General features: G+C 41.5%; 1 protein-coding gene across 3 annotated transcripts in view; it reads left to right on the top strand.

The window, feature by feature from the left end:
* Positions 1–20,367, top strand: part of TTC28 (tetratricopeptide repeat domain 28) — a 616,681-nt gene that overhangs the window by 503,596 nt on the left and 92,718 nt on the right. For all 3 annotated transcript variants that reach the window (XM_072723128.1, XM_072723127.1, XM_072723129.1), the window contains 4 exons: positions 3,144–3,253; positions 4,765–4,894; positions 7,188–7,406; positions 9,386–9,551. In XM_072723128.1, coding sequence (XP_072579229.1) covers positions 3,144–3,253; positions 4,765–4,894; positions 7,188–7,406; positions 9,386–9,551 — 625 coding nt within the window. The remainder of the gene's footprint in view (positions 1–3,143; positions 3,254–4,764; positions 4,895–7,187; positions 7,407–9,385; positions 9,552–20,367) is intronic.

Here is a 20,367-nt window from a genome sequence, read left to right as displayed (position 1 = left end):
GATTTAATCCAGTTTGAAGGTGGCTTAAGTTGTCGACCAGGCTTCCTTCCCAGTGCAAACCGCCCCCAGTGCTTGAGCTGGGGCTATGGCGGTCTTGTTCCAGGCAGACCCTAATGTGACTACTGCTGCCTCTCCTTCATCCTCTTTCCCTTCCCTCCCTTCCCCTCCACCCCGCGGGTGTCCTATGCTGTCAGGTCCTATGCAGCTACCTTAACCAGCCCTTAGATGCTTCCTTCCTCAGGAAGCACAAGTCTCACAGCAGCGTGCTGATCCTCCAACCCTTTACATTTCTACTCTGGGAAGCGCTTCCCCTCACAGGCGCACATTGCATCCTCCCATCCTGGGAGGGAAGAACAGCAGATATGATGTTCTTGGCTCACTAGTAAAAGGAAATAGTCACTGATTTCCAAACAAAAACCCCCATTTCTAGTTTCCAGGGGTCTTTGCATATATAGTTTATTTAATCAGATTTAATTCTCACGGTAACCTTCAGAGGTGTATCTTTATTCCCGTTTGTAGCCAAATGACCTGAGGCTCTGAGTACAGCAGCTTGGTCCTGTCCATCTGGTCGTTTCTTGGTGAAGTGGGGCCCAGCCTGAGTTTTCCTACCCCAGGAACTACACAAGACCCTGTGTAGAGTTGTTTCTAAGCACAGAACAGGGCTGGAACAGTAATATATCCTCCATTACTCCTGAGCCCCAGCTGGGAAGTCAGGAGGGAGGGAAGCAGGAAGCAAAGTGGAGAATGGGCCAGGAGCTGATGGTTTGCTGTCATCCTTTGTACAGACCAGGGATTGCTCTGGCCTGCAGGCTGAGAGGTTACTGAGAGGCTAGGAGCCACCTCCCAGACCTTATTTGGCTCTCACTCCATGGGAGCTCTGCCTCAATGCATTAAATATGAGAGTTGGCTTTTGGTTTCCTGAAACTTGTCTGTGGTAAAATTCCAACAGACTGGGGGCGATTTTCAGTCGAATTTGTGAAAACTATTAAATTCAGACCTAGCATATGACAACCTTTCAGCTGTGTTCTTTTGTACTTCCTGAAATATTGTTTCCATAAAGCAGCTGCTTTGCCTGAGACATTGTAACATAATTCTATATTTATGGAAAACTCTCAATTTCATTTTTATTGTTTCTTATAATTTTAAGTCTTGCAGAGATCTAAATTCTTATTGTGGCATCTCCATGGTGTCTGTTCCATGGAGGTGCTCCACTAGAGAGCCTGGTGTGCCTCATGGGCCCGATTAGATGCTTCTTCTCATGAACCGTTATGGATGCAGACACCTGGAAGGCCTTTTCCTAGTACTCTGAGTTGGGTCTGTAGCCTCTTGCACTGAGGGAACAGTTCAGTCAGAAACCACCTTGGTGCCTTCTCTCTCTCTCTCTCTCTTGGCTTTCAGAGTGGGCTATGAGTCAGCATCACCCTTCCTCAGTGCACTACAACCTCACAGATGGGGCCTGGTCTGAGATATTTTTATCAGCTCTCCAGGTGATTTGTATAGACAGCTCTGGTAAAAGCCATTGGTCTCATCCAGCTTTTTCTCTTTTTGCAAATGAAGAAAAAGTCTGTACCAGTTTAGTGATCTATCTGGAGTTATGTGCAACTAGTTCCTGGCAAACCAGGCTTCAGGAATGCTGGGTGGGTGGGTTAGATTCCTAAGAGGCAGAAGCAGATAGGAACAAGCAGGACAGATACTGTGTCTGCCAGTGACTTTTAGCTCTTTGTTGCTGAACCACTGACTATGGGCTGGAGTGTATCCTACATGCTGGGGATCCAACAGGGGACAAAGTCCCTGCTCACACAGACCTTACTTTCTAGGGCAGCTATCTCAATGACTTTGACTTCCAACTCATAGACCCAAAATCTAGCAGGGATAGCTGCACTGAAGAATGAATATGGTTAGTATGTTGAAGGTTAAAACAACCAGTATTCTCCTGGTTGTCACCCAAGAACCATCTTCTTCCATTTGTGTTCCTATTCTATGAGGTATTTAAAAATATGAATAATTTGCAAATATTATTTTTATTACCCAGTGACATGATTTAAACTTGAAATGGTATTTTCTGAGTTAAGTGTGTTTTGAAATGCATAGTATTTTATGAGTGTGAACCTGAATATCACTTTTATTATCCTCTCAACGGATTCAGTTCCTTTTCAGAAGTCACAAATTGCAAGAACCCAGCATGCTCAGAGGCAGGCTCCTGTCCACTCTAAATTAGATGTTAAAAAGGAAGTCCTTCCTTTGTGTGTGCAGATGTAGTGTGAGAGCTTCATGCTCTTTTCTGTACAATCTAACTACTGTGTACTTTATGAGGATAAAGTGATGCTGAGAACTGCTTAGTGGAAAGTACAATAAATGGTTGCCCTCAGATTTGGCTCTCACAAAGCCCTGGAGGTTGCTGGTGTCCTGGAAGCCAGAAGCTTGCTGTAGGAAAGTGACCCAAGCTGCAGGTGTCTATCCGAAGGCCATCAGAATGAAGATAGTCTCATTTAAGGCTTTCAACTCATAATAGTACTTGTTCTGTAACCCTGCTGAGGCATATCAAAGTCTCAGCCTTAAAGGAAAAACAGATTGGACATGAAATGCATCAGTGACATCAGTAACAGAAGGCAGGGTCAGACGGTGTGAGCATTCTGCTTTCGGGAGAACATCAGATGTGTCTCCCATAAACACTGATTGGATGCTATGTATGTAAGATGGGAAAGAGTATTAGCTTGGCTTCTGTACTTGACTCTGGAACTGTCAGGAAAAGCTTTTGTCCACCAGAGAATTAGGTTAGGTAAATTTATAGGCCAGGAGTTTTCATGTGCATAAAGCTAGGGGTTTCACATCTAGGAGGGCAGCCAGGTTAGGTTCCATTCATTTCAGTGTTTCTACCTGCCCTGCAAACCTGTTTCCTGCTAGTAGCCATCACCTGAGCTCTTGCTGGGGCATCTTGGAGTGTCCTGGAAAGGTCGCTCCTAACACAGAATTTGAAGAGAATACTTACTCTGCCTTGACTGATTCTACTTTTGTCCTGCATTTTATTTATTTCTGTTATTAATATTTTTTATATACACCTGAGGCAGAATTACCCACCAGGACTCCTTAGCAGGGTGGAATTATCTGTCTTCTGTGTCTCCTTAGAAGTTCTCTGTTTTCAGGTTTAAGGTTAGCTGAGCAACTGGGCCGAAGAGAAGATGAAGCCAAAATTCGCCATGGTCTTGGCCTCTCCCTTTGGGCTAGTGGGAACCTGGAGGAGTCTCAACATCAGGTGAGCAGAAGAATCCCTGTCTCAAGTGGATTTTGTTTCCAGAAGCATGGAAGACATTGGGATTACTGTCCTAGTAGTGATGACATTTGAGAGAAGGTGCTAACTTCTACACTTGGGTTGACATACAGGATCTCCAGTCCAGAAGCGTTGATCCATAGTGAAGATTCTTGCTCACTTACTTGTATGATAGATTTCTCAATAATTTCTTTGGAATTCTTGTGTTATGTGCTACCATTCCTCATTAAACCTTAAAATGATATTACATACATTATATGACAGAGGTCATTCAAGAATTCATAATTATTGGATTTAATGTCTTTATAGGTTTCTAGACATATCAGTAGATACTTCTTTCTCACACAAACCTCCCCTCCCCCAAACACACACATACAGTTCATGTTTCAGCATATGTACAAATAGCTAGAGAGAAGCCCACTCTTTTACTGGCTCTGGAGACTGGAAAGATACTAGAGTTGTGGTTCCTCTCTCAAGCTGAAGGAGTTGTGAGATGGCATCATCCAAAATAAGGCAGTTTAAAGAATTCTTTATTTCCTTGTTTTAAAAATTAAAGTTTATATTACTATAGTGATTTGCAATTTTCAAGTGCTGTCACTAACTGCATTTATTCCTTAAATAACCCCATGAGGTAGAATGATAACCATCCTCTTTGTAAAAAAGGAGAAACTGAGGCTACAGATCCTGCCCAAAGTCACAGAATGAATTTGTGCTGGAGTTGGGGATACTAAGTCTAAGTCTCTTAGTCTTGGAATCCTACTTTTTAAATTTGCATCAACTTGAATTCAGTACTATTTCCAGCATATAAATATTAGACAAAAGTCTTGTGGAGAAATCGCTTGGAGCAACAGGACAAGGTCTTTGTAAGAATGTGAGAATCTGGTCCTTTGGGTATCCCTGGGAGCAGGTGTGGCTCCAGGGGAGCTTGTCCAAGGAAGATCTGACCCTGGTCACTGGTGTGGAGGGCAGTGGTTGATTCAGCTGAACTGCCTGCAGAAAGCTGTCCTCCTCCTGAAAGTGTGGTTGACATCATCTCATTTCCCCCCAGCCTAGTCCGTGTCCAGCCCACCTGCTCTGTGCCCGCACTCAGTCCAGACCTTGGGCTCCGTGAGGCCTGGGGAGGTAAATGAGGGCTGCTTGATGACAAGAGGAGAGTCTTTTTGATTGTTATAATAAAATATCAGCACTTGATTGGATTAACAGCTGATTTTTTTTCTTGTAACTTTCAGACTGTAAGTCCATAATCTTTTTCTTTTAGATCCCCTTATCTAATTGAACACATAAACTGTTAATCTACTGGATGTGATCTGATTGATGCCTTCTCAGGTTTGCAAGGACCTGCCTGGAAATAAAGATTCCATCTTTTCAAACCTCTTAAAAAATTGTTTGTAGATGGGGCACCAAGATTTGTATAGAAGTTGTCTCTAGTCAGTGAATAGCCAAGCCAGACAGAGGTTTCCGGGGAATGAGTAATGCTCTTTGTCCCCTACTTGCAGCTCTACAGGGCATCGGCCTTGTTTGAAACAATCCGACATGAGGCGCAGCTGAGCACAGACTACAAACTCTCCCTCTTTGACCTGCAGACTTCATCCTACCAGGCCTTGCAGCGGGTGCTCGTCAGCCTGGGTGAGAGCAGCTGGGGTTCCTACTTCTTAAGTTGTTCAGTGGTTGCTGTGATGAAATATGATTTATTGTTATAACTGACTATGAAGTCACAACTGCAATCCAGTCATTGAACATTTGTTTGTTTATTCAACAAATATTTGTAGAGCACCTACTAGGTGTGCTTGTGTCAGCTCTGGGAATTAAAGTCAAGAAGGCCTGTTTCCTGACCTCAGGAAGCATTTATTCTATTGAAGGACAGAAGTCAGTGAGTCCAGTACAGTGTGACTGGTGCTAGAGTAAAATAAACTCAGTGCTGCTGGGAAAACAAAGTGTTTTGGCAGGCAGACCCAGGAGCCAGAGAGAGTGACTTAGGGCTAGAGATGATTGAGCCCGGTGTTCCCCCTCAGGTTCCCCCTCACCATTAATACCTGGGGAAAGTACCTGAGAAGATGGATCTGCCTTCTGGGCTGTGACCTAGTCAGTGATAATTCTCCTAGGCCTGGGTGCTGCATTGCACTGGGGCAGCACTTATTCCCTCATCAGGGTCTCAACTGTCAGTCAACCTCGTCCAGCTGCCCAGTCCTCTGCCTCTTCTCAGGCCTGTCCAGCTCTGCAGACCATTTCCACCAACCCAGAACTTGGATGGAAGAGGCATTCACCAGAACTAACAATGTCTTTGAAGTTGGATGTTGAAGCCTTGTCAATAACCTGTCCTTTGCTGTGTGTAGATGAATGCTCAGACTTCCCCTTGAAAAATGTATTTATTACATTTGCTCATTGCCTGAGATTACAATTTATTATCTATTATAGTAACAGTGTTAAGCCTGCCTAACACTTTGGGGCCAATTTTCCAATGTGCACAGAAATCATCCCTGCTGTTCCAGTAAATAACTTAATAGGGTAAAGAAGACATTTGCATACACACAAGTAAATCCCCACTTTCTACTGATCCTGGAACTGTAGGAAGCTAGGGATCCTTGAAGTGCTGTTGGAGTGGCAGGATCTGGGCTCCTGCCTCTACTTGCTGTCTCTTTGGACCCTAGTTTGAGCAAATCTTCCATGTCTATATTTATGATGCAAGCAGACCTACTTCATTGTATTCCTTCTAAACGCTCTAAATAATCTTCACTTGAAAATATGTTGCTTTATATATTTGGTGCCCTCATGTATATGCATTTAGCTTTTAAGCTAGATAACAGACTAGTCTTTTAGGGAAAGTGGGATCAGGAATTGGATTGAAAGACTGAGGAAAAGCTTCGAAAGAAGTAATTTCAAAGAACTAGAGACTTAAGAGGTTTATTTATTTTTTTAAAAATTTTTATTTATTTATGATAGTCATACAGAGAGAGAATCAGGCAGAGACACAGGCAGAGGGAGAAGCAGGCTCCATGCACCGGGAGCCCGACGTGGGATTCGATCCCGGGTCTCCAGGATCGCGCCCTGGGCCAAAGGCAGGCACCAAACCGCTGCGCCACCCAGGGATCCCGACTTCAGAGGTTTAAACCGTTTGCCTGTGTGGACTAGAAGAGAAGAGAAGCAAGTGTTTGGGAGCCTAGAATGGAATGAGGTCTCAGCTCTAACAATAATATCACCGTTAGATATGTAGTACTTTGAATAACCCATCCAGGCATCATCACGTACAGCACCTCGGTCAATCTTTACAGTAGCCCTTTGAGATAGGTAGAACGACTATAATGATCCTCCTTTAGAGCCGAGGTCAATGAAGGGGGACAGGATACACTCAGCAGAGGGACTGGCAGGTGTAAAGGCACGGTAGGTATCACTTGGAGATGAAAGAGTGTGCTAGTGGGGCTGGATAGTGTGATGCATAGAGGGGCTGCATCGCAGAGAGATAGAAAGATGGTCAGGAGCCAGGCCTGTAGGCTTATCTGCTAAGGCCAAGTTAAAATAAAAATTGAGCAGGGAAGTGAGAGGGTAACCAGCATGCAGAGCATTAGGTTCAAGTAGCTCAAGTGAATGATGATAGGAGGCCAGGGAGTAACTTAGCATGTGGATCGGAGAATGGGCAGGCCTGAGGACCATCCTCTGAACAAAGTTGGCTTTCTAGGGGTATGGCTGTTGATGGGGGAAAGCCCAGTGGGTTAGAGTGGTGTGGGAATCTGAAGATGTGGGGTTTTATAAGAGTGGCACTGTACTCATCATCTGAGGCAGGGGGTTGGATTTGAAACAGACTGTGCCCCACATAGGAGGGCAGAGACAGTGAGGTTTCTGCCTAGGATCTCTGTACCTGATGGTCCTCTGTGGATAAACACACTCCCCAGGGTCTCCTCACTGTATGGCTTTTGTGTCCTAGGCCATCATGATGAAGCCCTGGCTGTGGCAGAAAGAGGACGGACGAGGGCATTTGCTGATCTACTGGTAGAACGACAAACAGGACAACAGGACTCCGACCCCTACTCCCCAGTCACTATTGATCAGATCTTAGAGGTAGTTAATGGCCAGAGGGGACTAGTGCTTTACTATTCCCTGGCTGCAGGCTACCTGTATAGCTGGCTGCTTGCTCCTGGGGCAGGTAAGATCTCTTTCTATGGGAACTGGGCAATTAAGACACTAGACTGAAAGTCTAATGAATAGAGGTAGAAGAGGTGTATTACCATAGATCAGACGAAGGAGCTGATGTTGACTTTCAGCAAAACCTCAGCCATTGTGGTTCCGTGGTGGGGCATTCAATTAATAAGACAGCCGAGCTTTCTCATTCCTCCAAGAAATCACTGCTCCTCACTAGTGAATGTGGAAGCATTTATCAAGGAGCATGAAGAGCAGGAGGATGAATTTCACCAGCAGCCCTGTTTTTTAGGCAGCTGTTGTTCATTAGCTAATAAAGTGATGACTGTAAGTCCTAACGAGTTCTTTCTAGATATGATTTAATAATTGTGACCCTTTGTCATGGTAAAGTTAGACTAAAATGATAATGGCAGCTTGTATCCACACTATATAAATGAAGTCTTATGCTTGAAATTTCTGAGTTTAGCAGAACCCATTTTAACCAGTTCTGTGTAAATCTATTTCCGAAGTAAAAATCCCCTTTGATTAAATCAGCATTAAATGTTCAGGCTGTAACTGTTTCACTAAATACAGAACCACTAATTAGCTGTTAGGGCCATATTTTTTGCATAATAAAATGCTGATGGTTTTACCGTGTTGGAGACACACCAGATCCAATTAGAGTTTATTGACTGGGGAAGGGGATCTTATAATTGGGAATCTTGAAGAATGGGCTTCTTGAATATCTGTAAGCCAATTTCAGAAAGTTCAACTGCCAGGAGAATTGACAAGATTTTCTTTCTTTCTTTTTTTTTTTCTATCTTTTTTTTTTTTTTTTTTTGACAAGATTTTCTTGATTGTGTTTCTGTCCCTTTGATTTAAAAAAAAATGATGGCTGGGTGACAATTCTCAGATGCCTCTTAGGTTATGAGCACTCGTGCCTCTACATTCTATGCCTCGGCATTATTTTTTATAATCTTTTCCTCTTAATTCCATGTTTTTTATGGGTTTCCCACAAAGAACAGTCTTACCTCTGACCTTTTTATGCTGAAGGTTTGAGTTGTGATATTCATGGTGACTTGGTGTGAGTGTCAGCTACAATGGAATGAAGCCCTGTGTATGCCAGTCCCCCAGAGGGACACTGATACCTAGGAGGACATGGCTGATGATGGAGGTATCAAGCTCTTTCTCTCTGTCATCGTTATGTTTGGGGGACATGATTTGACAGGTGGTATGTCCAAACCCCTGTCATAATGAGCCATGTATAATGAGGCTCCCATTGTTTCTCTTTTTCGTCCTCTTTGCTCTTAATGAGACTCTGAAGCTTTTACTGGGGCTCTAATCCAATCAGAGAGGACCAGCGTTTTCCAGGGCTGACACACCTCATTACCATTTGAGAATATGTCCTATGTTTATTGCCAGAAAACTGCTATGGATTGCTTCAGTTTCATGCAGCCATAATTTTTTGCTCCTTTAATCCATTAATGATGGTTGACCAGTTAGTCTTATTTAAAAATGGCTTAAAATATTTTTATCTGGCCTTTGTACTACAGTGTATTTGTTTTGACTTGCTTTTGAGAAATGAAAGGTCTTTGAGTAACACAGTTTCTGCTTGGCTAGTTATATTTTTGTTCAGGATTTCAGTTTCTGGGGAGAATATACCTTGGCACGCTCATGCACTATTCGGGAAAGAAAACTTTCCCTAGTTGGTGCTGCTGAGAAGCATCTGTTTGGAAATACATATGAAGTAGTCATCATTCCATGAACTTCTAAATATATTGTCAGAATCAGGAGCCTTATCTTGAATTCCTAGTTTAAAGCACCAGACCTGATAACAAAAGCTGTGGAAATGGGTACTGACCAAACTCTGGAAAGCTCTCTTGAGACATCAGATTTCAGGATTTCTTCACATGGTTTGGATGCCAAAGAGGGCTATCCTCTTGCCTTCAGCTCTCCCTCCCACAACCTCGATGTTGCATAATACTGGCTGTGCCTTTCTTGTTTCAGGAATTCTGAAGTTTCATGAACATTACCTGGGTGATAGCACAGTGGAAAACTCCAGTGACTTCCAGGCTGGCAGCAGCGCGGCTCTTCCAACATCCACCAGCTCGGCCCTGGAGCAGCACATCGCCAGTGTGAGAGAGGCCCTGGGGGTGGAGTCTTACTACTCGAGGCAAGTAGTACAATGTTCCTAGTCCCACATTCAGATACAGTCTCAGGGTTGTTAGGGTTTTTTTCTTTCTTTCTTTTGTAAACATCCTATTTGAGCTAAATGGAAGAAATCTTTTGGAGTTCTCACTTTAGTGCATAGTCTGTTCAAGTTGCTTCAGGAGAAACAATATGTGTCTCTGGAGCGCAGACCCCTTACTGGGCTGTCTTTATTCTTTTTGGTAATTTCCCTTCAGATAGGTAAAGGTCTCCTCAGAGATGCACATTTTCTGAGGAGGGTTTGTTTGTAGAATGTTTAAACCTAAGCATGACTTTGAATTTAACATACCAGCTAATTAAAACTGAGGTTATTTTTGAGTTATAAACCAATTAATAATGAATTTGCTTATACTACAGTCAAATGCCTGTTTGAGAGAGTAATTTAACACTGGTGACAGGATCTGTGCATTGCGGGGCTGAGGTGAAGACAGTTGAACTCCCAGTATGGAAAATAGAGAAGGGAAGTACTTTCTGCAAAGATTGTAAAAGTTATATGCTTATGGAAATGTTTTATCACGATTGACTGTTTTACATACAGAAAATAATTTCCACAAGCACCCTGCTGCTGGGGAAAATCAAAAGAAGAGGGTGCCGTGGAGCAGGGTGGTAGCCAGATTTTCAGACATCTCAGTCATCCATCCTGTGCTTTAACAAGTGTCGAGAAGGTCTGTGTGTTAGCTGTGTCAGGTTCCAGGGACATCTGCTTGTCTCTTGAATGATTTCATTTGCAATCATGGAAATCCTAAGATATCACCATAATTCTTTGGAGATGCTTATCCCAGACTCCCAAGTATGTGTTGGTCATTGCTAGCAGCTGGATTGATCTTTGGGGTGCTTATGAAGTTGGGGACAAGTTCTTAGATGAGCCTTGATAATGTAATGTCAAAGGTGGATGGTGCTGTTGGGTCTTCTGGCCGAACTCCTTTATTTAGCAAAAGCCAGCATGGAATAAGACTGCTGACAGCCAAGTTAGTGTCAGAGCTAGGATCACAACAATAGAGATCTCACCCAGACTCCCAGGCCACTGCTTGTTCTGTTCTTAATTATCAAAATTAATATCATATTTGAGAAAATAGCCAAAGCATGTAAGAATGTCATCTCCAGCTTCTGTGTGTATGAAGTATGAACAGGCTTCAGCCACATGCACACATTGTTGTCTTATTTCTTCTATGGCTACAGTGCATCCTGGAGCATCTCTTCCCTTTTCCCTGGGTAGCAGTGTGGTGATTACAGGGGCTTGACAGTTTGGTAACCCCAAGAACTTGGAAGTAAGGCTATTCTCTGAAATGTAATTATACATGACCATAAAATAGGTTAGGCCAGGGGTGTGCAAAGCTGCTTCAGCAGACAGAGTGGTACCTCAGTCTGATTCCAATGTAACCTGACCAAAGTTATTGCATATCCAAATTGAGTGTTAAAGAAGATGGTTGGCCAGCCATAGAAACAGAAAATGAAGGAGAGGAGGGCAGATTTGGGCAGTGCTCATTTCTGACACTGTCAAAGGGAGATAGAGTCTTGGCTAAGGGACTTGAAGTCCTATTTGAAGGCTGTTCCCACAGTAGACCTGCAGTCTTCATGTTCTCTTATCTTTCCCGTTTTCCCTCCTTTCCACAAATATTGGGACACCTGCTGTATACTAGGTACACCAGAGATCGGGAGTGAGGTGGTGAGTAAGGCAGACATGGCTCCTATTACCAGGGACCTGAAATATTAGAAACAACAGAGCATATACAATCTTTTAATTAAAATTGCCGTAACGCTTAAAGGAAAATGCAGGGTGGATAAAAATGTGTAAGTAAGGAACCTATCTGGGGAGTTGGGGAAGCTTCCTTGGGGAGAGGATATTTGAGCTGAGCTCTGAAGGAGGAGGAGAAATAGAAAAGATGAAGGCCACCTTAGGCAGTTGCACGAAGGCTTTCAGTAACTCGGGTGGAGAAGACCTCTCAGGTATCTCCCTGCCTTCCCTTGTTCAGGTCCTGTGCTTCTTGTCAAACCTGATTATTATATGGTTTCTCATGTAAGTCTACATGCAAATAGACAATGTGCAAAATAAACTGGCCTTCTGGTCTGTGCAACTCTTCTTGTTTAACAAATGTGGGCTCTCAAGGCAAAGCCTCTTGGAGCACATTAACATCAAATTTTCAAACTTGTAGGACCACAGTCCAGAGCTTTCTCTGAGATGAGATCATGAAGGGACACAAGCATGCAATGCCTCCCATTTGAAACCTCTGTGCATGCAGAGGTAGTTTTTGTCTGTTGCCTCTGTTACAGCACTGTGGTGGCCACACCTGCATCATCTCAGGGCAAACCAACCCTGATAGGGCTCAGCCTGCATGAAAATATAGATTTTATTTGATCCCAATTCTCATTGTATCTAGATTAGGATTCATCATCAGAAGGAAGGGGACTACCCTTTGACTCTTCCCAGTGTCTTTCCCCACCCTCCATTGGCCACTATGTTTAACTCTAAACACTTGTGCCTAAGCAGTTATTTTGTATGATACTGGAGATTGAGTAATTTTGCTTCCAGGTGACTTTTGAAATGAAAAAATGGCTTTGGGTTATAGTTCAGCTCTTCATCAATGGTAGGGAGAGAAGGAGACTGTAACTTGATTAATTCCCCACATTAATCTTTTCCTCTCTACTCTATATAGAAAGCTAACAAGGTAGGGTGAGTCCTTAGGGATGAGTTCTTAGGGATCTCTGTAGGATGTTGGGTGGCTTGATGCTTAGTATGACTTTGTTGAGCTGCCCCTGATAGCTTTGATACCCAGTTTAGGCTGCCAGAAATAAGGTCTTTTCTGCTGCTTTGGATTAGTCTTATTAGAAATTTGTTCATATTTTGTGAGCTTAACCTCAAAATGGAATACTTCAATGACATGGTTTGAATTTACTAGAATGGAGTTTTGTGAGACTCTGGTTTCTGCCTCACAGTTTCATGAAAACCGTATGAAAATTTCAGTGACAGATAAATTATTGTTCATCTATAAAATTTTAAAATATTTTTAAAGCTATAATGCTTAATAATAGTAAAGATGCAGTGGATAAGCAGTCTCATACAGTAGGGATATAAATTAGTCTAGCCTTTCTAAAATTAATCTGCCGGTAGTATAAAAAATCATTAAATGTTCATGCCCTTTGGCCCCCAAATTCTCATTTTGGAAATATGGTAAAGAGGAATATTTATAATAAATCTATATATTATAGAAAAAAATCATGTATTTATATATTTATTAGAGAGAGAGAGTGTGTGAGTGGGGAGGGAGAGGCAGAGGGAGAGAGAATCTTAAACAGGCTTCATGCTCAGGGTGGAACCCGATGCAGGGGTTAGACTCATGACCCTGAGATGATGACCTGAACTGAAAACAGGAGTCAGATGCTTAACTGACTGAGCCACCCAGGCACCTCATTATAGAAAATTATAAAAACCTAAATGTCCACAATAATTGAATGTCAAATTATTTTATATCTATCCAATATAATATTACATTGTAATTAAAATTATGTTTATAGAGAATTTTTAATCACATAGCCAAATATTTACGGTAAAATATTAAGCGAAAAAATAGGATATAGAATTACTTTAAATAGTATAACTTAAATTTTATAATATATACAAAATATGGGTATGAAACGTAAGAAAAAATCCTTAGAAGGAAATAAGCTGTAGTGTTAGTGGTAATTATAGGTGGATGGTGGAATTATAGATTTGTGGTATTTTATTCTTTATACTGTTCCTTATTTTCAGTGTTTTCACAATGGACACATGTTACTTTTTAAATTAGAAATAAAGCCATGAATTAACAACTCTGTCACTCAAAAGGAAAAAAAGAAAGCTTTCTGTAATCAGCTTACATAGAATAAAATCCAAGTTTTGGAGCTTTGTACCATGATCTAGCTTAGCTCTAGGAAGGCATTCTGGGTTTATTTTTCATCTTGCCTCTTGGCAAATACCATGCTCCAGCTACCATACCTTCTTTTCTTTTCTCTAAATGTACCCTGTGCCTTCTTCCCCTCTCTAGCTCAGGTATCTCTAACCTCTGAATCTGTAGGTGCAGCTGCCCACCAAACATCCCTGCATGAGAATCTTCAAGGAATCTCTAGTCTAAAATCTCTAAATCCCTACTCTTGAGTTTCCCCATTTCCCTCCTCAATTAGTCATTGTAATATACACCACATTAACAGAATGAAGAACAAAAACCACATGATCATCTCAATAGATGCAGAAAAGACATTTGACAAAGTTTAATATTCTTTCATGATTAAAAAAGAAAGCACTCAACAAGCTGGGAAAAGAAGGAAATTACTTCACATAAAAATGGCCATGTATGAAAAACTTACAGCTAATATCATACTCAATGATGAAAACTGAAATAATTCCTTCCAAGATCAAGAACAAGGCAAGGATACCCTCTCTTGTCACTTCTATTCAACATAGTACTGGAAGTCCTAACCAGAGTAATTAGGCAAGAAAAATAAAATAGAAGTCCTCCAAATTGCAAAGAAGAAGTAAAATTATGTCTGTTCACAAGTGACATGATATTATATGTAGAAAACCCTAAACATTATACCAAAAACCCTGTTAGAACTAATAAAAAAACAAACAAAAAAACTATTAAACATATTTAACAGGGTTGTAGGATGCAAAATCAGGACTCAAAAATCAGTTGCATATCTATGTACTATAATGAATAATTCGAGAGGGAAATTAAGAAAACAAACCCCATTTATAATAGCATCAAAAAGAATGAAATACTTAGGAATAGGGCAGCCCCCATGGCTCAGCGGTTTAGCGCCACCTTCATCCAAGGGTGTGATCCTGGAGACCTGGGATCAAGTCCCACGTGGGGGTCCCTGTATGGAGCCTGCTTCTCCCTCTGCCTGTGTCTCTGCCTCTCTCTCTCTCTCTGTCTCTCTCTCTCTGTCTCTCATGAATAAATGAATTAAAATCTTAAAAAAAAGAGAAATACTTAGGAATAAATTTAACTCAGGAGGTGAAAGACTTTATACTGAAAACTGAAAAACATTGCTGAAAGAAATTAGAGAAAAAAATAAATGGAAAGACATCCCATGTTCATGGATTGGAAGAATTAATATTGTTAAAATGTCCATACTACCAAAGGAATCTATAGATTCAATATAATCCCTATCAAAATTCTGATGGTATTTTTTACAAAAATAGAAAAAAATATTCCAAAATTCATGTGGAATCTCAAAGGACCCCCAAAAAAACTGAAGCAATTTTGTGGAATCAAAACAAAGCAAAGGCCACACACTTCCTAATTTTAAAACATCACAATGGTATAGTAATCAAAATGGCAAAGTACTAGCATAAAAACAGAGACACACAGGTTAATGAAATAAAATATACAAGAAATAAGCCCTGACATATAGGTCAAATGATCTTTGACAGGAGTACCAAGACTACATATTAGGGAAAAGGATAGTCTCTTCAACAAATGGTGCTGTAAAAACTGGATGTCCACATGCCAAAGAATGAAGTTAAACCCTTGTCATACACCATATATAAAAGTTAACTCAAGGGCAGCCCGGGTGGCTCAGCGGTTTAGCATCGCCTTCAGCCCAGGCCGTGATCCTGGAGACCTGGGATCGAGTCCTACGTCAGGCTCCCTGCATGGATCCTGCTTCTCCCTCTGCCTGTGTCTCTGCCTCTCTCTCTCTCTCTCTCTCTCTCTCTCTTTCTCTGTGTGTGTGTGTGTCTCATGAATAAATAAATAAAATCTTAAAAAAAAAGTTAACTCAAAATAAATTAAAAACCTAAAACATAAGACCTAAAAGTATAAAACAACTAGGAAAAGCTTCATAGCACTGAATTTGGCAGGGATTTCCTGGGTATGACAACACAGATAACAAAAATGAAAATTACACAAGTGGGATTATATCAACTTTAGACTTCTGCACAGCAAAGGAAATAATCAACAGAGTGAAAAGACAACCTATGGTATAGGATAAAATATTTTCGAACCATATATCTGATAAGGAGTTACTATTTAGAATATGTAAAGAACCCCTACAACCTAACAACAACAACAAAAACAATTTGATTTGAAAATGGACAAAGGACTTGAGTAGACATTCTCCAGAGAAGATAAACAGATGGCCAACAAGCACCTGAGAAGATGCTCAACATCACTAATCATCAGGGAAATGCAAATCAAAACCACAATGAGATTCATATCCCCTTACACCTGTTAAGATGGCCACTATCAGGACACCTGGGTGGCTCAGTGGTTGAGCATCTACCTTCAGCTCAGGGCGTGATCCTGGTGTCCCAGGATTGAGTCCCACATTGGGCTCTTTGCCAGAAACCTGTTTTCTTCCTCTGCCTGTGTCTCTGCCTCTCTCTGCATGTCTCTCGTGAATAAATAAATAAAAATCTTAAAAAAAAAAAGAGATGGCCACTTTAAAAAAATAAACAGGAAATAACAAGTGTTGGCAAAGATGTGAAGTCAGAACTCTTGTGTTCTGTTGGTGGGAATGTAAGATGATGTAGCCACTATGGAAAACAGTATGAAAGTATGTTTTTTACCACAATAAAAAAGGTATAAAAAATATATTTGAAGGGTTTCTGGGTGGCTTATTGGTTAAGTATCTGCCCTCAACTCAGGTCATGACCTCAGGGTCCTGGGATCGAGCCCCACGTTGGGTTCCCTGCTCAGTGGGAGCCAGCTTCTCCCTCTCCCTCTACCCCCCCCCCCCACTCATTCTTTCTCTCTCTCTTTCTCTCTCTCTCTCTCTCTCTGTCTCCCTCTGTCTCTGTCTCTTTCTCAAATAAATAAATAAATAAATAAGATCTTTAAAAAAATGCATTGGAACTTGCCTACTCTGTTTCTACCACCACAAGCACAGTGGAGGTCCCCCATCATCTCTATCCTGAACCACTACTGCTGCTTCCTCTCTCTGCCTTCCGCCCCCTTCACTCATAGATGTATTTGGGACTATGCTTCCTTGTTCTCCCCATCACAAAGGATCCCCTTCAAAGGTTCTGATGTTTTCTAGATTTCACATTCCTTAGGGCAGCCTGCAAGCCCTGGTAATCTCGCTTCTGTCTGCCCTTTGTTTTTGTTTTGTTTTGTTTTTAGATTTTATTTATTTATTCATGAGAGACACAGAGAGAGAGGCAAAGACACAGACAGAGGGAGAAGCAGGGAGCCCGATATGGGACCTGATCCCCGGACTCCAGGATCACGCCCTGGGCTGAGGGCAGGCGCTAAACTGCTGAGCCACCCAGGGATCTCTCTGTCTGCCCTTTGAATGACACCTCTAGTCCTTCAGCTTGACGTAGCCCTCGGCCTCTTTTCACCACCAAGGCTTCTCCAAGGGCTGTCCTACCTTAAGGTTTTGCTTGTGCCCTTCCTTCTCTGTGTAAAGTTCTTCCCACTGCTGTTGGCTGGTTCCATCTCATCCTTCAAACTCCTGCTTCCATGGTAATTCCTCAGAAAGGCCTTTCAGAAGCTGACCTGTTGGTTTCATTCACCTCTGCATCCCCAGTGTTTGGGGGCAATCTTGCAACATAGTATATGCTTAATGAATGTTTAAGTGAGCAACCAACTGACTCTGAATACACACGGCAAGCACTTCTCCCTGCTGCACGGAATTACCCTAGTTTTCCTACAGATATTCTAATTGTCCAGTCTCACACCGTTTCCATCAGGACCACCTAGAGACCCAAGTCCAAATCAGGTTTTTGCCTCCCCTCTGAGGTGCTTAATAATAGCACTTATTTTGTTCTTCCTTATTTCGTCATCACCTGACTTGAGTGTCTTCCCAGGCAGATGGTGATACCATGGAAAGCAGATGCTGTGTCCTCTCTGAATGCTCATTGGTAACACAGTGCCTGGCCCATAGTGAAATGCCCATAAATTTGAATTTCAGTCACCAGAAGATGTGCTGTGAGCACACTCTCTGTTCATGCTGGGCTGATTTATTGACTCTCTTTTTCTAGTGGATGTGAAATACACTGTGCCCCTAGAAATTGAGTCTCCTTGCCTTGGGGAGCACCTTCATTCAATTACCCACAGCCTGGCTGCGGTGTCCTTGTTATTCTACAGACCGTTTTTGCTTTCCTTAATGGCATCTTGCTGCTGAAAGGAAGTGCAGTGCTACAAAGGAGTTTCTGAAAATGGATTTAAAATAAAAGAACTGCTTTTATTAAGTGTTTAATAAGGACTTCCAGTCCCTTCCTTCCTCCCAGATCAAAAGAGGCGTAGATTGAAACCACTGTATTAGAACATGAACCTCCCATAAGGGAGATGTTATGAATTTCAAAACACATCTTCAGTTTTTAATTCTGATACTTAGCCAGAATCTTGCTGTTTCCTGGACACCTGGGACAGTGCGGTGACACTTTGGTGTTGCTAAGCTGACCGGTGAGAACACTAGTAAGTGTGGAAGGAGTGCTTCCAAAGGATTTTAAATAAATTGCAATCATAGACTGCCCTTATAATAGGGGAAATATTCTTTCATTGTAATGAATATTAAACCTTGATAAATTACAGCTGTTATTTTTGTTTATTTCGATGCTTTTCTAGATTTTTAATTTTTTACAGAAAGTTATTTTTCTAATCTAGTGCATTTTCTGATTTCACTGATTAATTCAGATTGTACCAATTTGTAAATGCTGATGACTTCAGTTAGTTCTGGACTGATAACAAGTGGCAACTGTTCAATCTGACAGCACCAAGTGCTGGAGGAGATGGGTCCATGAGATAGCTTGTATGAGGCTGGTGAGAGAATACATAGGAACAACCAAATCAGAAGATAGGTTAGTGGGCAGCCCGGGTGGCTCAGTGGTTTAGCGCTGCCTTCAGTCCAGGGCATGATCCTAGAGACCCGGGATCGAGTCTCATGTCCGGCTCCCTGCAAGGAGCCTGCTTCTCCCTCTGCCTGTGTCTCTACCTCTCTCTCTCTTTCTCTTCTCTGTGTATTCTCATGAATAAATAAATAAAATCTTTAAAAAAAAAAAAAAGAAGAAGAAGACAGGTTAGCATTACTTTCTAAAGCTGAATATTCACTTAGCCTTTGACCTAAGGATACATCAGAGGTATACTGTCCAAGAGAGGCTCTTGTATGTGAGCAAGAAATTTCAGAATTGCACTGTAAACATAACAAAATGCTGGAAACTCACATGCCATCAGTGAGAGGGTGGATGAGTAATAGTCCCAAAATGGAATATTAAGTAACAAAAAGATGAGCCAAAGTGAACCCAAAGATGTGGCTAAATCTTAGAAATATAATCAATGGGAAAAAAGCAGATCCCCAGATATTAACAGTAGCATAAAGTCCTTTTAATAGAATTAAAACAACTAAAATAAAAAGATGCTTTTAGGAATATAGCTAGCTCTAATAAAACTTATATAGAAAGGACAGGCAGGGGACGATGGCTATGGGATTTGAGATGGGACTTTCCTCTGTCTGGGGAGGCAGGGTATGGGCTCCCTGGGAGGTAACAAATGGTAAGATGTATGTTATTCTCTGCATTTTGTTTTGGGTAGTGGTTTTGTGAATACTTATTAGATTATTTAAAAATTACTAAGTAGGGGATCCCTGGGTGGCTCGGCAGTTTAGCGCCTGCCTTTGGCCCAGGGCGCAATCCTGGAGTCCCGGGATCGAGTTCCATGTTGGATTCCCTGCTTTTCCCTCTGCCTGTGTCTCTACCTCTCTCTCTCTCTCTCTATCATGAATAAATAAATAAATAAATCTTTTTTTTTTAATAAATAAATAAATCTTAAAAATAATTACTAAGTAAATCAATGAAAGCAGGCCATGTATGGATCAATGATGAAAGAGTGTCATGAACCAAAGATTATGATTAATCCAATCCCAAAGAGATCCTCCCACCCCCCAAAAAGAAAAAAAAAGCACAATTTTTAAAACAAATTTCAAAAGCCAGATTGACTATGATGTATTTAATCCATGCAAATGGACAATTGATAGATTGCTTTAGATTATTTGTATCTGTTCTTTGAAGCAAGTACCCAAGCATTGTCATTTTCATACTGTTGCTTATTTTAAGTTACAATTTGTACTTGAAAGTTGTCTTTATATTTTCTAATTCTGGATTTTTTATAAAGATTTTATTTATTTATTCATGAGAGAGAGAGAGAGGCAGAGACACAGGCAGAGGGAGAAACAGGCTCCATGCAGGGAGCCCGACATGGGACTAGATCCCAGATCTCCAGGATCAGGCCCTGGGCTAAAGGTGGCACTAAACCCCTGAGCCACCCGGGCTGCCCCTAATTCTGGCTTTTCGATAATCAAAGCTGACCTCCCAATCAATCTGAACTAGTGAGTTTTTACTTTAAAAATCAAATATTTTTTTCTTATCCCAAATCATTTCCAGAACTATGTGGAGTAAAAGTGGATATAATAATTTAGGACATTTATTTTGTTTCTTAAAACAAAGAATTTCCAATTTCATTCTAAATTAGGGTAGGTTACCTTTTTTTTTTTTTTTTTTTATGATAGTCACAGAGAGAGAGAGAGAGAGAGAGGCAGAGACATAGGCAGAGGGAGAAGCAGGCTCCATGCTCCGGGAGCCTGACGTGGGATTCGATCCCACGCTGCGCCATCCAGGGATCCCTAGGTTACCATTTTTGAAAATAGTTTCTAAGCATACAGTCCATCTGTGCCAGAGCTGGTTCTGAGCCTGGAGATATATGTATGCATAATAGCTAGAGTTCTTGGCCTTGCAGTAGCTCACAGTGTGAAACATACAACAAATACGTAGATTATTAATCCACCACATGCAAAATGTTATG

Source organism: Vulpes vulpes, chromosome 10, assembly GCF_048418805.1.
Source record: "Vulpes vulpes isolate BD-2025 chromosome 10, VulVul3, whole genome shotgun sequence".
NCBI lineage: Eukaryota > Metazoa > Chordata > Mammalia > Carnivora > Canidae > Vulpes > Vulpes vulpes.
The sequence above is the reverse complement of the archived record's forward strand: the minus strand, read 5'-3'. Positions and strand labels throughout refer to the sequence as shown.